Raw genomic sequence first — 17,877 nt, forward strand, 5'->3', positions numbered from 1 at the left:
AAATCTTGCGATACACACGCAAAGTTTATAGAACTCCTTTCTGTATAGGCATCAAACTTGTGACAAGCCTCCATTTGGGGTGGTTCAAGTACTACATCAACTCACAAGGGATTCCGTGCACTGCCGTCATGCATCGCCCCGCTCCGTTGGTACATGATCGAGCCAATCACTTTGCCATTCACCTCTAGGCTTCAACAGAAGGATCACCTCAAAAGCAGTATCCTTTCCCCATCTTATTCTAACCAGACAGTTTTGACTTTTACACCCATTTGTCGCTTCGATTCTTCTGTATCAGCTATAACAATGTTCGAAGACTTTGTCATTGTGCAGCATCCTCTGCACTCCGGGATGGCCACCACGGGGGCATGCCATTTGGCAAATGTCCCGAATGAAATCATACTTCTCATTATAAATCATGTGCCGCATCAACGGGATCTCGCAGCCTGGTCCCGAACCAGCCAGTACTTTCACTCCATCATAAACCCAGCGCTATATGACGCCGAGATATCCAAAAAGGATTGGCGTGTCGTTTTCTGGGCAGCTCAGCATGGCCGCATTGGTACGCTGAGATGCTGGACAGCAATTCGTAATGCTGATGGAAGCATACGCGCGCCGATGGATATCTACACAACGAGATTCGCCGAACAACAATTCAATCCCAATATCAGACCACAACCACCCAGTGCACCGCGCTACGACACTGACTATACACTCGGCGCATATGTCCAGGGACCCATGGACCAGGCAACACGAGAGCGCCACAGCCGCTGTCAAGCACCTCTTCACATTGCGGCCAAATTTGGCCACGTCGAAGTTGTCAAGTTCCTGCTCGATCACGGTGCCGACATCAATGCGCATTCGCTCGGCCTTGTGCCCAATGGTTTGTCCGTCTTCCGCGACGCCCGGGACCGGCATCACTTTTTGAGCCCCGACTGCGTCACGCTGAACGCTCTGCACGTGGCTATCCTGAGCGGCAAGGCGGAAGTCGCCAAAGTCCTGATACAGCGCGGCATCGATCTTGAGCTCGCACCCCTGCGCGCCGGCCACGAGAGCCACATCACGGCGCTGCACCTCGCCGCGGCGTATCCGTATGTCATGGGCAACATCTCGCTCCTCAAGATGATGGCCCGGCTACCCGGCGTTGACGTGAACGCGCCCGATGTGGATGGACAACCCCCGCTCATGTACGCCGCCGAGTGCCAAAGCGATAACCACCCATCCATGCGAGCCCTAGTGGAAGTCGGCGCCGACGTCAATAGCCGGGTCAATACAAGGGAAGGCTTTGAGGGATCGCTGCTGGTCGCACTGATCCGTAGAATCCGTTGGGGCGCGGCCGCGTACCTGATTGACAAGGGAGCAAGTCGGGACGTAGAACCAGGTGAGAGAACGTTATTGGAAGAGTGCGAGAGGGCCAAGATGTCCGTCATATATCCGGAAGTCGTCAAACAGGACCAATACGAGGCACTCGTTAGTCGAGTCGGTACAGTAGTCCCAGGTCATTTGTTGACATGAGAAGAAATTATGACTTTTGTTTTCTGATTCTGTTGTGTAGACATCTACACCAATTTGATAGAGCATGTGATGAACTGAATCTATTATTTGATATGCAATTGTGCTGGATCCATTGGGATCAAAGATTTGCATCATGATTGCCTTCATACACTTGTGTCCCAAGTTGAAAGCAGCAAGTTAAAAAACAGAAATAGCAGAAACACTGAAATGAATTTTTTCAGATGCACATAACGATCCACGTATCATCAGCACCCAGCAACAAAACTCAGACCTGGATATCAAGGCCTTCTGCAGTCACGTCTCGCGGCATACTCTTCAGTCTCGTCGGTAGTATATCCCCTCTCCGGGCCATCATCTAGCGGCACACTCTCCGCGGCGCTCTCTCCTTGCCCCGTAAGGGCCGGTCTCGCCCGTAAGCGGACGGAAATATACTCGCCATCCCAAAAGGGATCAGCCTCGCGACGCCTCTCCTTTGCGAACTCGAGCACGGCGCGACGAAGCGTTCGAGCATCAATCTTGGACGGAATGGTGATGAATATGTCGCGCCGCCACTGCGCCGCGTGGATGAGGTAGCGCACTGGAAAGGGCACGTCGGCCGCGAGGTCCTGCGCGTATTGCTCCCAGACCACGTCTCGCCAGGTCTTGTTGAGGTTTCGCGATGTCATGGGCCGCGGCGGGTCATTGGGGCTGGCCGCGGTGATGCTGTTGGGTTGATTGGTAGCCATCAGTAACTTATCAAGGCGTCTTAGAGTGAATGAATTCTTTATTCATAACCGAGAATTTTCAATGCAAAGATGATTGCCAAAGATATCTTTCGCATCACAATAAAGTAGTATACGGTGTTTGTCGTGTTACTTCTGTGTTATTTAATTGGTGCAACTCTAGGCTGCCATGGCTAGTCACGTCATACTTCACTTCTGGTCCTAAGTAGGTGGAGAGATCGATCGGTGCAGAAACAAATCATGTATGTCCATCGCCAGCCAATCACATGCACCAGTAATAGATATTTCATATGGAGATGCTGCAAGGGAGTTACTCATCTCATACACTGACTGTTTTTTTCTACTACCTAGATCTCAGAGTCAGACAAGAACTTCCATGTGTACTGCAAGACAAAGCCCTCTCAAGGTGCAATAGAGTGATTATGCTCTTCCATCAGATGGGCTGCATCATCGAGGGTAGAGGCTGACAACATGGATTGCATCTTGCCCAGAATCTTCGCTTCCCACAGTGATCGCTTGGATTTACACTTGAACAAACTGAGATCAATGGATAGGCGATCATATTCGCCTGAATGTGCTACTAGGCCTTCTCCCCTTCTTAATTGTCAGCATCTGAGATAGACTTATTGCCAATTCTTTTCGGCATAGTGTTATTGTGCCTGTTTCGCTCTTGAATCGAAATTTGGCGCTCAAATTTTCATGATGAAATGTGGAAATAAAAGTACGCAATGGGAGAGGGAAAGGAAAATAGAAAAAGAGGGAAAGGAACAGGGAAAAGAAGAGGGAAAAGAAGAGGGAAAAGAAGAGGGAAAAGAAGAGGGAAAAGAAGAGGGAAAAGAAGAGGGAAAAGAAGAGGGAAAAGAAGAGGGAAAAGGAGCGAAAGTCGAGTTGATTAGGCACCTATCAATGCTTTTGCAAACTCAGGATACCTCAATCTAATTACATATGCTAGATTTATTATATTCGAGAAAACACCTTGCATCGAGGGCATCAATCCTTGCCGAGCTTTGGTTATGCCATTCTTAGGACAGAGCGCCTGGCGCAACCCCCATTCCATTATTCCACTCTAGAACTGATTATTCCAAAGTGGACGCGGGTTTCCAATTTGAACCTTTGCTCGCTGCCTAGTCCAAACGCGTCCGCTCCTTCCCATTCTTTGATTCACCCACAGAGCTTGTTGCCATTTACGCGTTGTCCATTGGCACCACACCACTCTCTCTGTTTGTCACCACGTCCCAATTTCAGACCTCTTTGCCCACCAGCTTGGCTGTCTTGAAGCCAATGCAACGATGGCTTCTCAGTCGCATCCAAGCGGCCATGTGCAAGCTAATGGACAGCTGACTGCCCGTTCCTCTCCAAATAATCAGATCCAGTTCGGCCAACCCTCTCAGCATGTCACTTCCAACGCGAGCATTGGCCAAAGCCAGTCTCTAGCCCGACGCATCTTTGGAAACATCTTTGGTTCATCTCTTCAAGCACGCCCCACGCCGTCTGCAACGAATGATCACGCTCAATTCCGTGAGCCTTCTCAGCACGACGATGCCCAAGCTGTTTCCCAGAGTGGCGTTGAGCATGGCTACGCCTGGGTCCCAACCGTTCGTGAGCGCAATGACAATGGTACAGTATCGTACCGTCCCATGGCACCGCCAACCTTTGTGTCCAATGTCCAAGAGCAATCGATCATCCCCCATGGCGCCGAGAATCTTGCTATGACTCATGGGGAAGTCAATCTGCCTGAGGGTACTCGTCTTGCCGCCCATCTACCACTAGGACCTGAGGATGCACCAAATGCTCCCGGACGTTCCTACAGACGTGACTTCAGGCTAATGATTGAGGCCACTAACAAAATTGATACGTTGGCACCCGATCTGGAGTACGCCAGACAGCACAATTGGTACCAGCAGATCGAATCTCTCGAACGTCAAGTCCACCATTGGCGACGGGATATCAACTTCCGAATTGAGAGATCAAAGCACTCGCCAATATTCCAGGAGTTGCTTCTAACATATCCGCACATATGGAAGCATGTCAACTCAGCTTCCCTTCGGCAGCGACTTGAGCGAAGAAGACTTACAGCCCCAATCAAGGCCGAACAGGTGGGAGATGAAAAGGATGCAGTTCTCAATCGGGTGGTAAGCCAAGTCAGGGCTAGAAACCCGATCTCGAACAACTCAAATGCTGGCAAAGTTGATTTCTTCAAGAAGGAAGAGCATGAGATTCAGAATCGAGCTCAAATCAAGGCTGCTATCCAGCGTGCTCCTAGACTACCTGCCACGTCCAATCACCCGTCTAATGCCACACGCCTACCAAAAGAAGAAGCAGGCACCCGAACACGGCCTGCAACTACTGCTACTCTGGGAGTATCAACCCCTGCAGAGATGAACTCTCCCGAATCCGATTCTGATGATTGCGTCATCATTGGTGAGCGCAAAGTCAATTCAAGGGCCCACCGTCGACGTAGAAACGGCCTCGAGCAGAGCAACATGTTGTCAAAGGGTCCGCGCATTGACCGTTCACCATCACCTTACCGAGAACGGTCACCTCGACGAAGACGCCACCTGGATTACCGAGAGCGGTCACCTCAACGACGTGCAGTAATCGAAGAACTAGAGTAGGGTATGTGGTTCCTTTTATTCCTCCTTCTCTCATTCTAGTTTTCTTACGTCTCTTCTTTCATTATTCCAAGAAAGCTATGAAAAGTTTCAAATACACCATCAGACATTTACTATACCAGCGAGTTTTGGAAGCATAAACTGATTAATTTTTCAAGGGCACTCGGATGATTCATGAGAACAAGCCAGTAAGAAAAACTATTCGGACTCCCGCGATGTAGAAATCAGGAAGGAATCTGATGCAGATGAGATGGTTGTTGGCCCGCTTGTATTTCATCCTTCGTCAGCGGCCTAGGAGGGTTGAGCAAATGTGAACTGGCGATCCAAGCATTTCAACATCTTCCACTGTCTGTGCCTTGGGCTCCTTTTGAGTGCCATGTCATGTTAGGTTTTCACTTTTCGGTCATGTCAGCATAGGTTACACGCAAATAAAATCGTTACCGCCACAAGATTGTAGCTGCTCAAGCACCAAGTTACCCAAAGAGCTATCTCGTCATTCTTGCTTTCAGTTCTTCATCCATGATTTATATGAAATATTTGTACAACTTCCAGCATTGATGATTGGAACGTATGTGATCGCCAATTTTATTTTTATTTTCATCTTTGAAAACGAGGTATAGTAGGTAGATACCTACGGGCCGGTTCGCGCCATCCATCCAGTTGGGTTTGGACAACGCTGGTGTTGTGAGTGCCCATCCCCGCACCCGCTTCGGCCTCGGCATCTATTTACTGCACCCTTGTCCAATGCAACACCCCAAGTTGGGGGTCTCATTTGATAATCAGTACACGGCGTAAACTTGACCTGAACCAACCTCAAATACTCTGCTCGTGGTCCTCTACGTAGCTAATTGCATTGTTTGGTGGCTATTTGTGGATTTGGTGTTTCAAGTACAAAGTCTAGGCTCGCTCGAGAAACAATGGCAGATCCTGCGACCGTGATACCGGCCACGGAGGTGGTGCCGGTGGAGTCAAAGAAGGACGTGTTCAAGAACAAGAAGTCAGTCATATTCCCAAACTGCGAGCTCTGAACTTAGTGCTAACATACGCCATAGACAAATATGGGACCCAAGCAAAGAATATCAGCGGGCCATCTTTGGCGGCCACCTACTCGGGCAATCGGTGCGCGCTGCAGAACAGACTGTCCCCGACGTTTACGACGTACACTCTCTGCAGTCGACCTTCCTCAAGGCCGGAGACGCCAGTATTGATGTCTTTTATCACGTGGATCGCGTACTCGACGGTCGCACACTGTCATCGCGCCTCGTGCGCGCAATGCAGGGCGATGTGGTCATATACGTTGCCACCATTGGGTTTCAGCGGAGAGCAGCTCAGCCCGCGCCCACGGGAGGCGCACTCAGCTACCATGAGCCGGCTCCGGCGTGGGTCAAGTCGGTCGATCCAGAGGACAAGAACCTTATATCCTCTAGGGATATGCTCGGCATTACTGGGTTTCCGCAATACCTCATTGACGGCTTCCACCATCCCTTTGAATGGAAGTATCTGCCACTCGAGCCTGCGGAGCCGACAGAGTTCCGCAGCCGCAGCATATTTCGCTCGTTTCCGCTCAACACCGCTGAACGGCAAGCTCACCTGGCGGCCATGGCCTGGACCTCTGATGTGTTTCTCATTTACACCGCCAACCTGGCCAACCCAGCGAAATTCCCTGTGGGAATGGGCAACGTCACGATCGAGACCAGTGTCAATCACTCTGTGTGGTTCCACTCGCCATCCACACGGATTGATGAGTGGGTGGCGTGCGAGCGACGGACATCCTGGGGCGCCGATGGCAGGGTGTTGATCTATCAGACGTGGTGGAGTAAAGAAGACGGCAGACTGATTCTATCTTGCGTTCAAGAGGCGTTGCTGCGATTAAAGACGGCCAACCTATAGATCTTGAAAAGTGTGATGGAGATGACACGATGAATCGTGTTAGATTAGAAAATAAATGCTTGGAAAGGAGTAGATTTACTCTGGGAAGACGCTTCATGATTTGCCTCAAAGCTGTGGCGGAGCCTAGATTTGCAACAAGTAACATTCTCTGCTACAGGTCTCAAAAATGAATGTGAACTCTGTAGGTAGCAGTGCAGACCGGAAAAGCCGGATTCCCCGTAATCTTACCTAACCATTCTCTGTATCTCTTCAGACTGAGCCGTTATCATTGGGCCGATGAAGACGGAGATTGTCTTTGGTCGGCCGGAATACATGTTATCGTGGGCATATTTTCCACATGCTAAGCGAATGAAATATTGAATCACAAGACTATAGATGCATTCTATCATTCCCTGTGCGCGAAATCGGGAAATATGCTACAGCTGAACCACTGATTGGGAGGGTCCATCGACATGGGCAGCACCGATTAGGGTAACACAGCTGAGCTTGAGAGCTTGGCAACGTCGACTTCGCTCCAGTGAAGACATTTTCAAGTGCATAGGTATTCAGCAGACCGCGACTAGCGGAGCGGAACGTTGGACTCCAAGATTCCGTTTGGTTCCCCTGACCCTGCTCATGTGCGTGCTTATTAGTCCCCGATGCGCCGAAGTGGCTGCAATATGCAGCAATGATTCGAAAACTTTATCCGCCGTTTACGAGGCGTCAGTTATATAGTGGCTCCACCACGTGGTCGTATCAATTGAGGTTTTCTCTCGGAATCGGGGCTCTTGAGGCTTGCATACCACCCCCGGCCTGCATTTCTCCCTTGCATGATGAGATATGCATAAAGTTTGGGTATCACGTAGCCTGTTTTGGCTTATCTCGAGCAAAAAGTATCAGTGGTACACGACAGTCTCACCGTCGCAAGCGTCAACTCTAAAGAACTCTAACTATATCCCCCCCTATAGCATGACGATCATATTACTTGCCGCGCACGCCGCAATATCATCCACGAGGACCAACGTCTTTTAAAACCAAGAGGCGACTTTCATGACGACTTTTTTCAATTCATGAACTGCACATGATTTGCAATAGTCCTAGATGTCATCCTTTCTCTGAGTGCGAGTCCTAGGGATTTGTCTTATGAGCAAAAGCTGACCTCGCTAAAATTGGAAATACCAATAGCGCAGAACAGGAAATCCTCAAGCAACCGCAGGAAACCGGCGTTTGGATAACGGACCTGATTTGCTGGCGGGGCGCGCCTTGGGCTGCTTCCTCTCTGCAGTTGGGCGTACATAAGCGAAATGGCTAGTTGGTATTTTCACCTTGAGGCTGAATTGGCATAAAGAATCGGGAACTATGCGCTAAGGCGGATGGGGGACCGTGATTCGGAAAAAGGGCGACTATAATTAGGAGCGTAATTTAGCACCCAGGCAGCCCCCGTGTGGCGTCGACCAGGGAGGGAGGGCAGTCATACAGCCAGTCAGAAAAGGATGACAAGCGGTCTTGCATCAGACTCACTCGACATTCCTGCTTTTGCCTACATGACAGTACGGCTCTTGAAGCATCAGGATTCAAACCACAATACAACCATCAGCTTTGTAGCTACAGAATCGAAGCCAAGGAATCGAGGATCGCGTCTGAGAGCAGCAGCCATTTTCTTTTACCTTCGTTACCAATATCACCGACTTGCGAGATTCATCTCGTATAGAGAGACTCTTTGCATGAAGTAGCGCGGACTAGGCATGAGCTTGCGTCGTGGGTCCTTTCGGAACAGCATCAACCAGCAGTTGAATACGCTGACCTGCAGTTGGATTTGTTGGGTGATCCTCATTCCTTGTGGCTCTTCTTACTCTCTGGTGCTCAGTGGCTGAGTGAGTCTGTCTGTGGACTTGGGCACGCTGCTCCGGTACAAACAGCGTTGAGTCCTGTACGAGGTCTCGCTCTGATAGACATCGATGCTACTCGACGTACGCACAGCAGCATTGATTTAATTTCACATGGAAATATTGGGGCGATGTTATGGTAACTAGTGCTGCCAAATGTATCATGTTCCGCTCACTCCGACCGCAGCAGTCAACATGACCGACGAAAACTGCACGGCAACTGACTGATGCCCTGCTCAGGTAAGCAAACATGCCATGGTCACACGACACTTGGTCGATGCAAGCTGCCCAATGGCTCTGTAATATTTCCTATACATTCTTGGCGATCTATTCTCCGTGACGGGATTCAGCCTTATGTTGATTGGACTCGCCTATTCGGGATTGTCCGCATTGCAACCAATATTGCATGCTTCTACCAAGGCACCGGGACTCGCTTGTCTATTTCAAAAGTCAGCTCCTCGTGCCTCGACATAGGGGCAAGACGTCGTGCGCTTCGACGTTTGGGTCCCACCCTTCAAGAACGCCGCCGTCCAAACTATTGATTGCTTATGATCTTACCTGACCAATGCGCTGCTTTTGTTCAGAAGAAAGTTGCCCTAGTCGTTTTTGGTATGTGTAGGTATACTATACAGGTACCTTCTCTAGTCTATACGAGAAGTGTGAGAATCTCAAGTATTCTCACAACCATCAGCCGAATGATTCATCGTGTCATGCGTATGGCTTACACCGTCACTCCCTCGTGGCTGCTCTCAGCCTCGAACAGGGCAATCCAATTATTGGCCTCGAAAGGATCAGCTATTGTCGAATATCCAGTTCAACGATAGGAGCTTTCGGGCCTGACTTCCTAACGCATGGCATCCAAGATTGTGTTCAGTAGATGTCAGGCAGACAGTCGAGATGTCAATGCCAAAGTGAGCCTCTACGGCGCAGAGTTCGCCTCGATAGCAAAGTATATAAAGTCTATGGTATTGCCGTGCAAGTCATGATATTTCCACCATCAATCCAGTCGTTCACTCTTCTCAGGCCTCTCTTACAACCTAAAAGTCTGTTTTTCGTTTGTCCTGTAACGGATACTCTGGTATCCTCCACCTCCAAGCCATGTTTGCCACCTTTTCTTTAAAGGGGCTCTTGTCCTGCCTGCTTTTTGCAGGTGCCACCACGGCTGCGGCTATATCTCATGACCTTGAGTCTCGGCAGTCTTCTTGCAACACGCCGAGCAACCGTCGCTGCTGGACTTCCAACTTTGACATCACGACTGATTATGAAGCATCAACTCCACCTGGCGGCTCCGTGACCTACAACTTGGAGATCACCGAAGTCCACAACTGGAAGGGACCCGACGGGGTCGTTAAGAGTTTTGTGCAGCTCATCAATGGCCAATTCCCCGGCCCGACCCTGTATGCCAAATGGGGTGACACGATCACGGTCAATGTCAAGAACAGCATGCCGACAAACGGGTACGTATCACATCTATACTTCCATGACGATACAATTCTGACTGGTATCATAGTACTTCAATCCATTGGCATGGTCTTCGCCAGCTCGGAACAAATGTCCAGGATGGTGTGAATGGCGTTACCGAGTGTGCCCTTGCTCCGGGCAAATCCAGAACCTACCGCTTCAAGGCGACTCAGTACGGCACCACCTGGTATCACTCTCACTTTTCCGCGCAATATGGAAATGGTGTTTGGGGTACTATCCAGATTGATGGTCCGGCTTCGAACAATTATGATATCGACCTCGGCGTTTACCCCATCAGCGACTACTACTATGACTCGGCAGATGACATCGTCTTGCAAACTCAGGCGGTTGGCTTTCCTCCGCCGAGCAACAATGTTCTGTTCAACGGCACCAATATTAACCCCGTGAACACAACTCAGGGCAAATACTCTGTTGTCACTCTAACTCCAGGCAAGCGTCACCGCCTCCGCTTGATCAACCCCTCGGTCGAACACAACTACCAAGTATCACTTGTGGGTCACGACATGACGGTCATTGCCACGGATTTGGTTCCGGTCAATTCCATGACACTCAACAACATCTTCTTGGGAACAGGTCAGCGATATGATGTTCTGATTGATGCCTCCAATACGGTCGGAAACTATTGGTTCAATGTTTCACTATCAACGTCCGGTCTCTGCGGACAATCATTGAACCCCAAACCGGCTGCCATCTTCCGCTACCAGGGCGCCCCAGCCACACTTCCCACAAACCCCGGCACCGTGCCTCCGGATGCCGTGTGCCAGGACCGAACCGACTTTACCCCCGTGGTCACCCGCAAGGCCGACACCACCAACCTGGGGCCCCAAGTCAACGACCCGGCTCACAACCTGGACATTACGTTCAACACGACCGCGCCAGTGACCTGGTTCGTCAACAACAGCGCCATTGACGTGCAGTGGGACAAGCCGGTGCTCGACTACGTGCTGGCGCGCAGCACGGCGTACCCGCGACGGGAGAACCTCGTCATCGTCGACGACAAGGACATTTGGACGTACTGGGTGGTGCAGAACCTGACTCCGGTCCCGCACCCCATGCACCTCCACGGGCACGACTTCCTGGTCCTGGGCCACGCCGCCTCGTCCAACTTCACCGCGTCCATGAGCTCGTCGCTCAACTTCAACAACCCCACCCGCCGCGACGTCACCATGCTGCCCGGCCTGGGCTACGTCATCCTCGCCTTCAAGTCGGATAACCCGGGCAACTGGCTCATGCACTGCCATATCGCCTGGCACGTGAGCGGCGGTCTGTCGGTCGACTTTATGGAGCGTCGCAACGAGCAGGCGGCTCTCATCAGCTCGGCGGATTTGGCTGCTTACCAGAAGCAGTGTGCCGACTGGCGGGCTTATGCGCCCAAGGCGCCCCCCAAGATTGATTCGGGTATCTGAGTACAATAAAAAGAGACACGGCGTTTTTGAATGGTGGCAAATGTTGATGAGCAATGCTTTGATTGCTCAAAAGTACAAGTCATAGAGTCGAAAGAGTTTCCGTCTTGCCAGGTTGGAGTTGATTGTGGGTGTGCTTGGGGATTCTCAGCGATTTTCATTTTGTCTTTGTTCCGCCATCTCTTCTCTTTTGCTTCCTTTTCTTTCTTGCTGTCTCTTCCTTTCTTGCTGCTTCAAGCAGCTTGGGCTTGCCCCAATTATTTCCTCCCCTGTTTATTTCTCGATGTTGATTCTGTATATTGTCGCATGTTTTTACTGTATCAATCTGTCTATAACAGCACAACCATGTACATGATCAAGTATTAGGTTTATACAATCAAACCAACTTGCCTTATTGAGAATTCTGTCACGTGCTCTTCCAACCTTGGGTCAGATCACAAAAGACACCCTCAATCGTCTTGGATAAATTGAACATGAACAGCCTGCGATAACCTGGCAACACCCTAGGTGGATGACTTTTATCTCCCGCTGCTTTTCTCGTAGTAAATATTTAATTTGATGCAGCGACACCTTTCACTACAACAGCAGTTCGGACCGCTCAGCTGATGTTGAGAGCCCTATATCCATTGCCTATTTATTCAACCTATTGCAGAATCAGAGGATGAAATTTGGGTAAAGAGAGCCAAACAGAACCCCGGCTCTATTTCTGTTACAGCAAGATGCCATGCTGGTACTGATGCAGCAACCCCACAAGACATTCAAGATGCTCTCATTGAGCCAGCTGAAAACCTCGGGGAACTTAGGAAGAGGCGAAGTTCGGAATCTGCTTTCAACCCGACGCGCAATGTATTCAATTCATTATCCTTATTGTGGCTGTTCGTCCAAATACAAATCAATGTCTCCATATGCCGCTCGCTTGCACAACGTTTCTATGTCATGATTCTAATTGTTACTTTTGGTCTCATAGTCTAATTCATCTTTCTTTCCCAAACATTCCACCAGATTCCAATATTAGCTGCCACCACCAGATCCAACATCTTGAGACCTTCGTCCCAGATGATCAATTTGCCCATTTTGGCCCGCTTGCCTCTATTCCCACCACCAGCCTTTTCGCGGCCAAGACTCATATCAAAGCCCACAGACTCGTACTCTTCGTCTTCTAGGTCATCTTCGGTCTTGTTGATCATGGAGTTGAGTATTCTGTCTCGAGTACGTTCCCGTGCCTCGTGTGGCCTATCCGAGTCCGATGGTTTGTTGTTGAACAGCTCGGCACTTGGAAGGTTAAATCTCAACTCGGAAATATCATTGCCTTTGACTTTGGGGCTTCGTGATCCATGTCTCTTGTGGCCCTTTGCTCCAGTGATATCCTCGTCAAGACCATCAGCGAGAGGGTTCCATTGACTCGTGTGAGTTGGTAGAATGTGCCGGCACCTCAAACTGCGCCCTCCATTTCCTGTCCGAAACTCGCAGCGACCATCCCAGGGACTAAAGAACATGTAGCCTTGTGCCTTTAGACCTTGGCTGGGCATTGTAATGACAGGAGGCTCGCCGCCATCAAAGTCTCCACCAAATGAGCCGATGGATATATTGCTGGTTTGCCGTTCGTGCCCTGGTCGTCCTGGTGAAACGGGGAGATCCCCCTCTCGCGATCGTGGGCGCTTGAAAGCATTGCGAATATTCGTAGTCCAGGAAGGCCCATAAGCCATTTTTACCTGGCGCTCAAATATCGCACCACTGGTTGGTGATGTGTGCGTATTTGTGATATCCACAGGCTTTGCAGGGCGCGGTCGCGGAGGTGATTGAAACTTGGGAGGGCTCGCAGACGAACTGCCCGGGCGTATGATGTCAAGACTCTCTCTAATATCCCTAATATCAAACGCTGTACCAGGCGGCGGCATTCCGCGAAACTTGGCGTACCCCGGGGTCTCGAGGTGTATGCTGATTGAAGGGGATGGAATCAGCTTTTCATCCGGGATCTGTTCGGGATGATCCAACTGGAACGAGGCAATCTTTCCTACGTTCCATTGTTGTTGCGAGGAGCGATCACGGCGGATCAGTGTGAGGGAAAAGGGGGTAAAGGGTTTGCGTTTTGAAGGAGATGGGGAACGCAGGTCTTGTCGTGGTGGCAGTGGTGGTATGCCGTATTCTGGGTGATTATCAATCTCTGATGGTTTGGGAGGAAGTTTTGAGACATCAAAGAATTCATGCGGCGGTGGTGTTGGAGGCTGAACCTGAGTATCAACCGCCATTCCCTTTGGAGCCAGTGGTTTTCTGTGAATAGGCGGCGGTGGCGGCCCTTGGGCGATTGGTACCGGTGGGCCATGATGCGGAAATGATTGTGGTGCCGGAGCAGCAAAGGATGGATCGTCTCTTCCGACCGACGCTCCTGCCGGGACATCAGGAGTTCGCATCAGAGGTTCTGAGGCCTTGCCCAGGTTGGATGGACCAGGCGGCACTGCCGCAAGAGGTTTCCGGTTGATCGCACTCCGCGAGCTTTCCAGACTCGACCTGCGAGGGAGGACATCTCGAGGCGAGTTTGCAATCAGAAGATCATCTTCCGGCGTGTCAAGATGCACGTAATACAGGGACGTTGCTACGTCTTCCGCCGTGACATTTTTTATCTGAGGCTTGTAGGGTGATAGGATGATATCTGGAACATGGGTTAGCGTCTCTGCGAGCGTCTGAGAATTTGAGAGATTATTTTACCTCGGGTCCCCGGTACTCTTGATATATACAGAGTTAGAGGTTCCTGTCTTTTCTCTGTTGGGTTTGTAGGATACTGAGGTGGGTTGCTGGCCAAGCTATTGAGTGAGGCTAGCGAACGCGCCTCAACATACTCCGCCATCTGTTGCGTACTTGTCGGCTGTTGAGAATCCTGGGTCGTGGAATGTGTCTCGGTTGGCGTGTAGAAGAAATGCAAGATCAAGTCTAAGGATTAAAAGACAATATTCAAAATGCAAAGCAGTGGTTAGAATAAAGTCTCCCGACCGGTCGCAAAATGGAATTCCGGGGTCGACGTCAGTTTGCGACAAGCGCAAGATCCCGGGAAATTCGGTCAGGATCCGGGTTCTAGGGCAGCTCCCGGGGCGCGCGGGCGGCCTCGATTAAAGTACCAGTGGACGGCGATCTGATCAAGTGAGCAGCAATGCGGAGGCTCAGCCCAGGCCACGTCGAACCAGTCGTAACTGCTTATCCTGGCAGTGTGATGTCAGGGTTTTTTGCCGGAACGATGCCCATGGGCAAATGGCAAATTTTGTTCGTCAGCGCGTAAAAATAAGGTGGCGGTGCTGGCTTGTTGGAAGGGAAATATCTGTTCGTTTTGGGCTGCAAAGGGTGGTTGATGGTGTTGGGATCCCCCGAAGCACCCGCTTTAGCGATGTCTAGAAAGTATCGCCTGGCGCATCAGCTCTTACAGCAGGTCACTGCTAGGCAGTCACTTTTTATTTGCAAAAGGAAAAGTTCCAAGTTGCGAATAGTGTTGCATATGCAGGCAGCATTGAAACCCATTTGAAGTAAGTGCGAAATATGTCTCGTGAGAGATTCAGAACCTCTCACACCTTGAGGCAATGTGATTGGCGGTTCTGTCTTGATTTGCGGCGGTTGATCAGCAGTTGGGTTTCTACGGCAGCCAGCCAAACCCAGCCACTGCAAAAGCCAACATACGCCAGTGCATCGGCATCCACCTCGTCCACTGCCCAAGCGTTGATAGACTACAGCTAGGGATCAAGGAAAGGAGCCAAGAATGCACGAGAGTTTCTCTGAAATTTCGACATGGCAAAGATCATGCAGTCCAACAATACAAACTAACAAGCTAAGAACCAACAGTATGCCCTGTGCTATTTGCTTACCAGGCTTACTATGAAAATGTGGAACTTATTGCACCGAACCTGAAAGGCTCGGGTACGCTCCAAGTGCTAGAGTGAATGACATCCATGGCGGCGGCGCCCCGGTGCCGCTACAACGGACAAGACTTGAAATGCCCCGCCGAAACTTTTCAATCTTTCGAATAGCGGCATCGGAACAAAAAAAGAGACATCATCATCATCACGGCCTCTACCGTCGACTCCACCACCACTGACAAGTCAGTTTGCCGGCAATCAGTACAACTCCGCCCGAAGATCTATCTCTCGAAAGCGATTGATTGCGAAACAAGATGGCAACTGCAGCGGCGCAACAGCCGCAAGTGGCGCAAAAGGACGCGTCCTCCATGCCCAAGAAACCCAGCACGTCGCGGTCCATCATTGCGGGTGCATTGGCTGGAGCTATCGAAATTTGTGAGTTGTATATTCCCCCAAGCTTACCAAGTACAATCGCTAACCTATGATCCTCTCGAAGCTATAACGTACCCGGCAGAGTGTGAGTCGAAGTATCCATGCGCAATTGTCCTCGAACTCCATTAACAATCCCCCGTAGTCGCCAAGACTAGATCACAGCTCAATCGCAAGCTACCAGATGGTCAGAAGCTTCCGTGGCCACCGTTTGGCCCTCAGTGGTATGCAGGATGCACGACCTTGATCATTGGAAACTCGGCAAAGGCTGCTATTCGTACGTTTTCCCATCAGTCGCTGTGCCCTGAGTTGGTCGCGTGACTAAGTTCTTCAAATCGTAATAGGTTTCGTCGCCTTTGAACAATACAAGCGCCTCCTGGCCGACGAAAACGGCAAGGTTTCAGGACCCCGAAATGTCATTGCCGGTTTCTTTGCCGGCATGACTGAGTCGCTCTTTGCCGTGACACCGACCGAGTCCATCAAGACCACTCTCATTGACGACCGAAAGCGAGCGAACCCAAGGATGAAGGGCTTTCTCGATGCAATTCCCATTATTTACAAAGAGCGCGGGTTCCGTGGATTCTTCCAAGGTCTCGTACCGACCGCAGCCAGACAGAGTGCCAACTCGGCCGTCCGTTTTGGATCCTACACTACCTTGAAGCAGTTGGCGGAAAGTTACACGGCGCCAGGCGAAAAGCTGGGCATGCTGGGGACCTTTGGTATTGGTGGTGTTGCTGGTGTCATTACCGTATATGCCACGCAACCTCTAGACACCATCAAGACGAGGATGCAGAGTATCGAGGCAAAGCAGGTCTATGGCAACAGCTTCCGCTGCGCAAGCATGATCTTTAAGCAGGAAGGCGTCTTTACATTTTGGAGCGGAGCCGTACCACGCTTGGGAAGATTGATCCTCAGCGGCGGTATTGTATTTGCCATGTACGAGAAGTCCATGGAGCTCTTCAACAAGTTCGACCCCGAGGGTAAGATCATTTAAGCATGAAATTGATACCCTAGCGGTTGGGTGTGTTTGCGACTTGATTAGCGCTCGACATCAGTCCATCTAGACTTGCACCACACTGTCTGTGTTGATATTGCAGACATGTCAGGGTGAGCGTTGAAGGCGTTGTCACGAAATGTATTCTCGAGGCAGTTAAAGAGGAATGAAGATAGAGTTTAGAAGGATCTCATTGTTGAACAGGTATAATGAGACAATGGATATCATGGCGTTTGGTGTCTTCATTTCTATACATGAATATACACGCTGGAGAGAGGCAACCAAAGAAACAGGTCCTCACCCAGTCATTTATCGTACAAGCATTATTCCAACCAGCTTTATCGCTTTGTTTTCTTCAATTTCTTTATTGCTTTAGACGGATGATACCCTTGAGTCGCAACAGGGTCCTGTCCAACCATGATCGGTTCGGTGCTTCCTCTAATTCTCGGACGAGATCGGCAAAATATGTTGGGTTGCTCTTGGGCTTCATGAGGGAGTTTTCGCCATGGATCGGGTACTGGAGTGAGGTCAGCCTGGTTTGAAAATGTAATCCTCTGGCGACAATGGGGCGTATTTACCTTTTTCTTATACCGGTTGTCCAATAACGAGTACAAGGCGTTGGCCTGCTTGAGTTTTTCTTGCTCCGATAAACCTGAACCCTTTGCCTCGAATCTCTTTTTAAGCACTTCTTGGAGCTGCACTGTCGGGCGAAGAGTGTCCTTGGGCCATCGGTTCAGGGCCTTGAGGAGGTGGAACTGCGCGCTCTGAGGTGGTGGACCAGTAAGTTGAACTGCGAGAGGAATTTGGAAGAACCTGAACAGGGGTTTGGTTACTCACAACTGCTTGTTTGGACATTGTGATTTATTGTGTGGATGGTGTTGCTGTATCATCACATTCTTTGGCAGTGGCGGCGAAAGGTGGTGCGAGTTGTCAGAGGTGATTGTCTGATTTCTCTACACCAGGCGCATTCCAATCACAAGCTCGATTGACGCTATTCTCGAACGGAGCTCTAGAAAATTGATGATGCCGATATGTTGCGGACCCGTACCGGCATATCTCCGGATTAGTGCATTGCATAAAAAAAGGATCTGTTCAGCACAAGGACCCTGGATGGATGCTTGCACTCTTT

The 17,877-nt window shown here is 50.3% G+C and overlaps 8 protein-coding genes across 8 annotated transcripts; 5 read left to right on the forward strand and 3 right to left on the reverse strand.

Moving 5' to 3' along the window:
* Positions 1-303: 303 nt before the first annotated feature.
* On the forward strand, positions 304-1,512 carry PFICI_02231 (uncharacterized protein; the record flags this gene model as incomplete). The annotated part of the gene is made up of 1 exon (XM_007830812.1): positions 304-1,512. The coding sequence occupies one exon, from the start codon at positions 304-306 to the stop codon at positions 1,510-1,512; it is 1,209 nt and encodes a 402-aa protein (XP_007829003.1).
* A 278-nt stretch (positions 1,513-1,790) lies between these two features.
* Positions 1,791-2,237, reverse strand: PFICI_02232 (uncharacterized protein; the record flags this gene model as incomplete). The annotated part of the gene is made up of 1 exon (XM_007830813.1): positions 1,791-2,237. The coding sequence occupies one exon, from the start codon at positions 2,235-2,237 to the stop codon at positions 1,791-1,793; it is 447 nt and encodes a 148-aa protein (XP_007829004.1).
* Positions 2,238-3,523: 1,286 nt separating this feature from the next.
* On the forward strand, positions 3,524-4,849 carry PFICI_02233 (uncharacterized protein; the record flags this gene model as incomplete). The annotated part of the gene is made up of 1 exon (XM_007830814.1): positions 3,524-4,849. One exon carries the CDS (start codon positions 3,524-3,526, stop codon positions 4,847-4,849), a length of 1,326 nt encoding a protein of 441 aa, XP_007829005.1.
* A 914-nt stretch (positions 4,850-5,763) lies between these two features.
* PFICI_02234 (uncharacterized protein) lies at positions 5,764-6,736 on the forward strand (the record flags this gene model as incomplete). The annotated part of the gene is made up of 2 exons (XM_007830815.1): positions 5,764-5,843; positions 5,899-6,736. 2 exons carry the CDS (start codon positions 5,764-5,766, stop codon positions 6,734-6,736), a joined length of 918 nt encoding a protein of 305 aa, XP_007829006.1.
* Positions 6,737-9,699: 2,963 nt separating this feature from the next.
* Positions 9,700-11,489, forward strand: PFICI_02235 (uncharacterized protein; the record flags this gene model as incomplete). The annotated part of the gene is made up of 2 exons (XM_007830816.1): positions 9,700-10,058; positions 10,112-11,489. 2 exons carry the CDS (start codon positions 9,700-9,702, stop codon positions 11,487-11,489), a joined length of 1,737 nt encoding a protein of 578 aa, XP_007829007.1.
* A 965-nt stretch (positions 11,490-12,454) lies between these two features.
* On the reverse strand, positions 12,455-14,331 carry PFICI_02236 (uncharacterized protein; the record flags this gene model as incomplete). The annotated part of the gene is made up of 3 exons (XM_007830817.1): positions 12,455-14,136; positions 14,193-14,209; positions 14,324-14,331. The coding sequence occupies 3 exons, from the start codon at positions 14,329-14,331 to the stop codon at positions 12,455-12,457; spliced, it is 1,707 nt and encodes a 568-aa protein (XP_007829008.1).
* A 1,308-nt stretch (positions 14,332-15,639) lies between these two features.
* On the forward strand, positions 15,640-16,748 carry PFICI_02237 (mitochondrial carrier C19G12.05; the record flags this gene model as incomplete). Its single annotated transcript, XM_007830818.1, has 4 exons — positions 15,640-15,760; positions 15,822-15,842; positions 15,900-16,031; positions 16,099-16,748. The coding sequence occupies 4 exons, from the start codon at positions 15,640-15,642 to the stop codon at positions 16,746-16,748; spliced, it is 924 nt and encodes a 307-aa protein (XP_007829009.1).
* Positions 16,749-17,112: 364 nt separating this feature from the next.
* On the reverse strand, positions 17,113-17,603 carry PFICI_02238 (uncharacterized protein; the record flags this gene model as incomplete). The annotated part of the gene is made up of 3 exons (XM_007830819.1): positions 17,113-17,265; positions 17,327-17,512; positions 17,586-17,603. The coding sequence occupies 3 exons, from the start codon at positions 17,601-17,603 to the stop codon at positions 17,113-17,115; spliced, it is 357 nt and encodes a 118-aa protein (XP_007829010.1).
* Positions 17,604-17,877: the final 274 nt, after the last annotated feature.

The sequence above is a fragment of the Pestalotiopsis fici genome, assembly GCF_000516985.1.
Source record: "Pestalotiopsis fici W106-1 unplaced genomic scaffold PFICI_Scf_2, whole genome shotgun sequence".
Classification (NCBI taxonomy): domain Eukaryota; kingdom Fungi; phylum Ascomycota; class Sordariomycetes; order Amphisphaeriales; family Sporocadaceae; genus Pestalotiopsis; species Pestalotiopsis fici.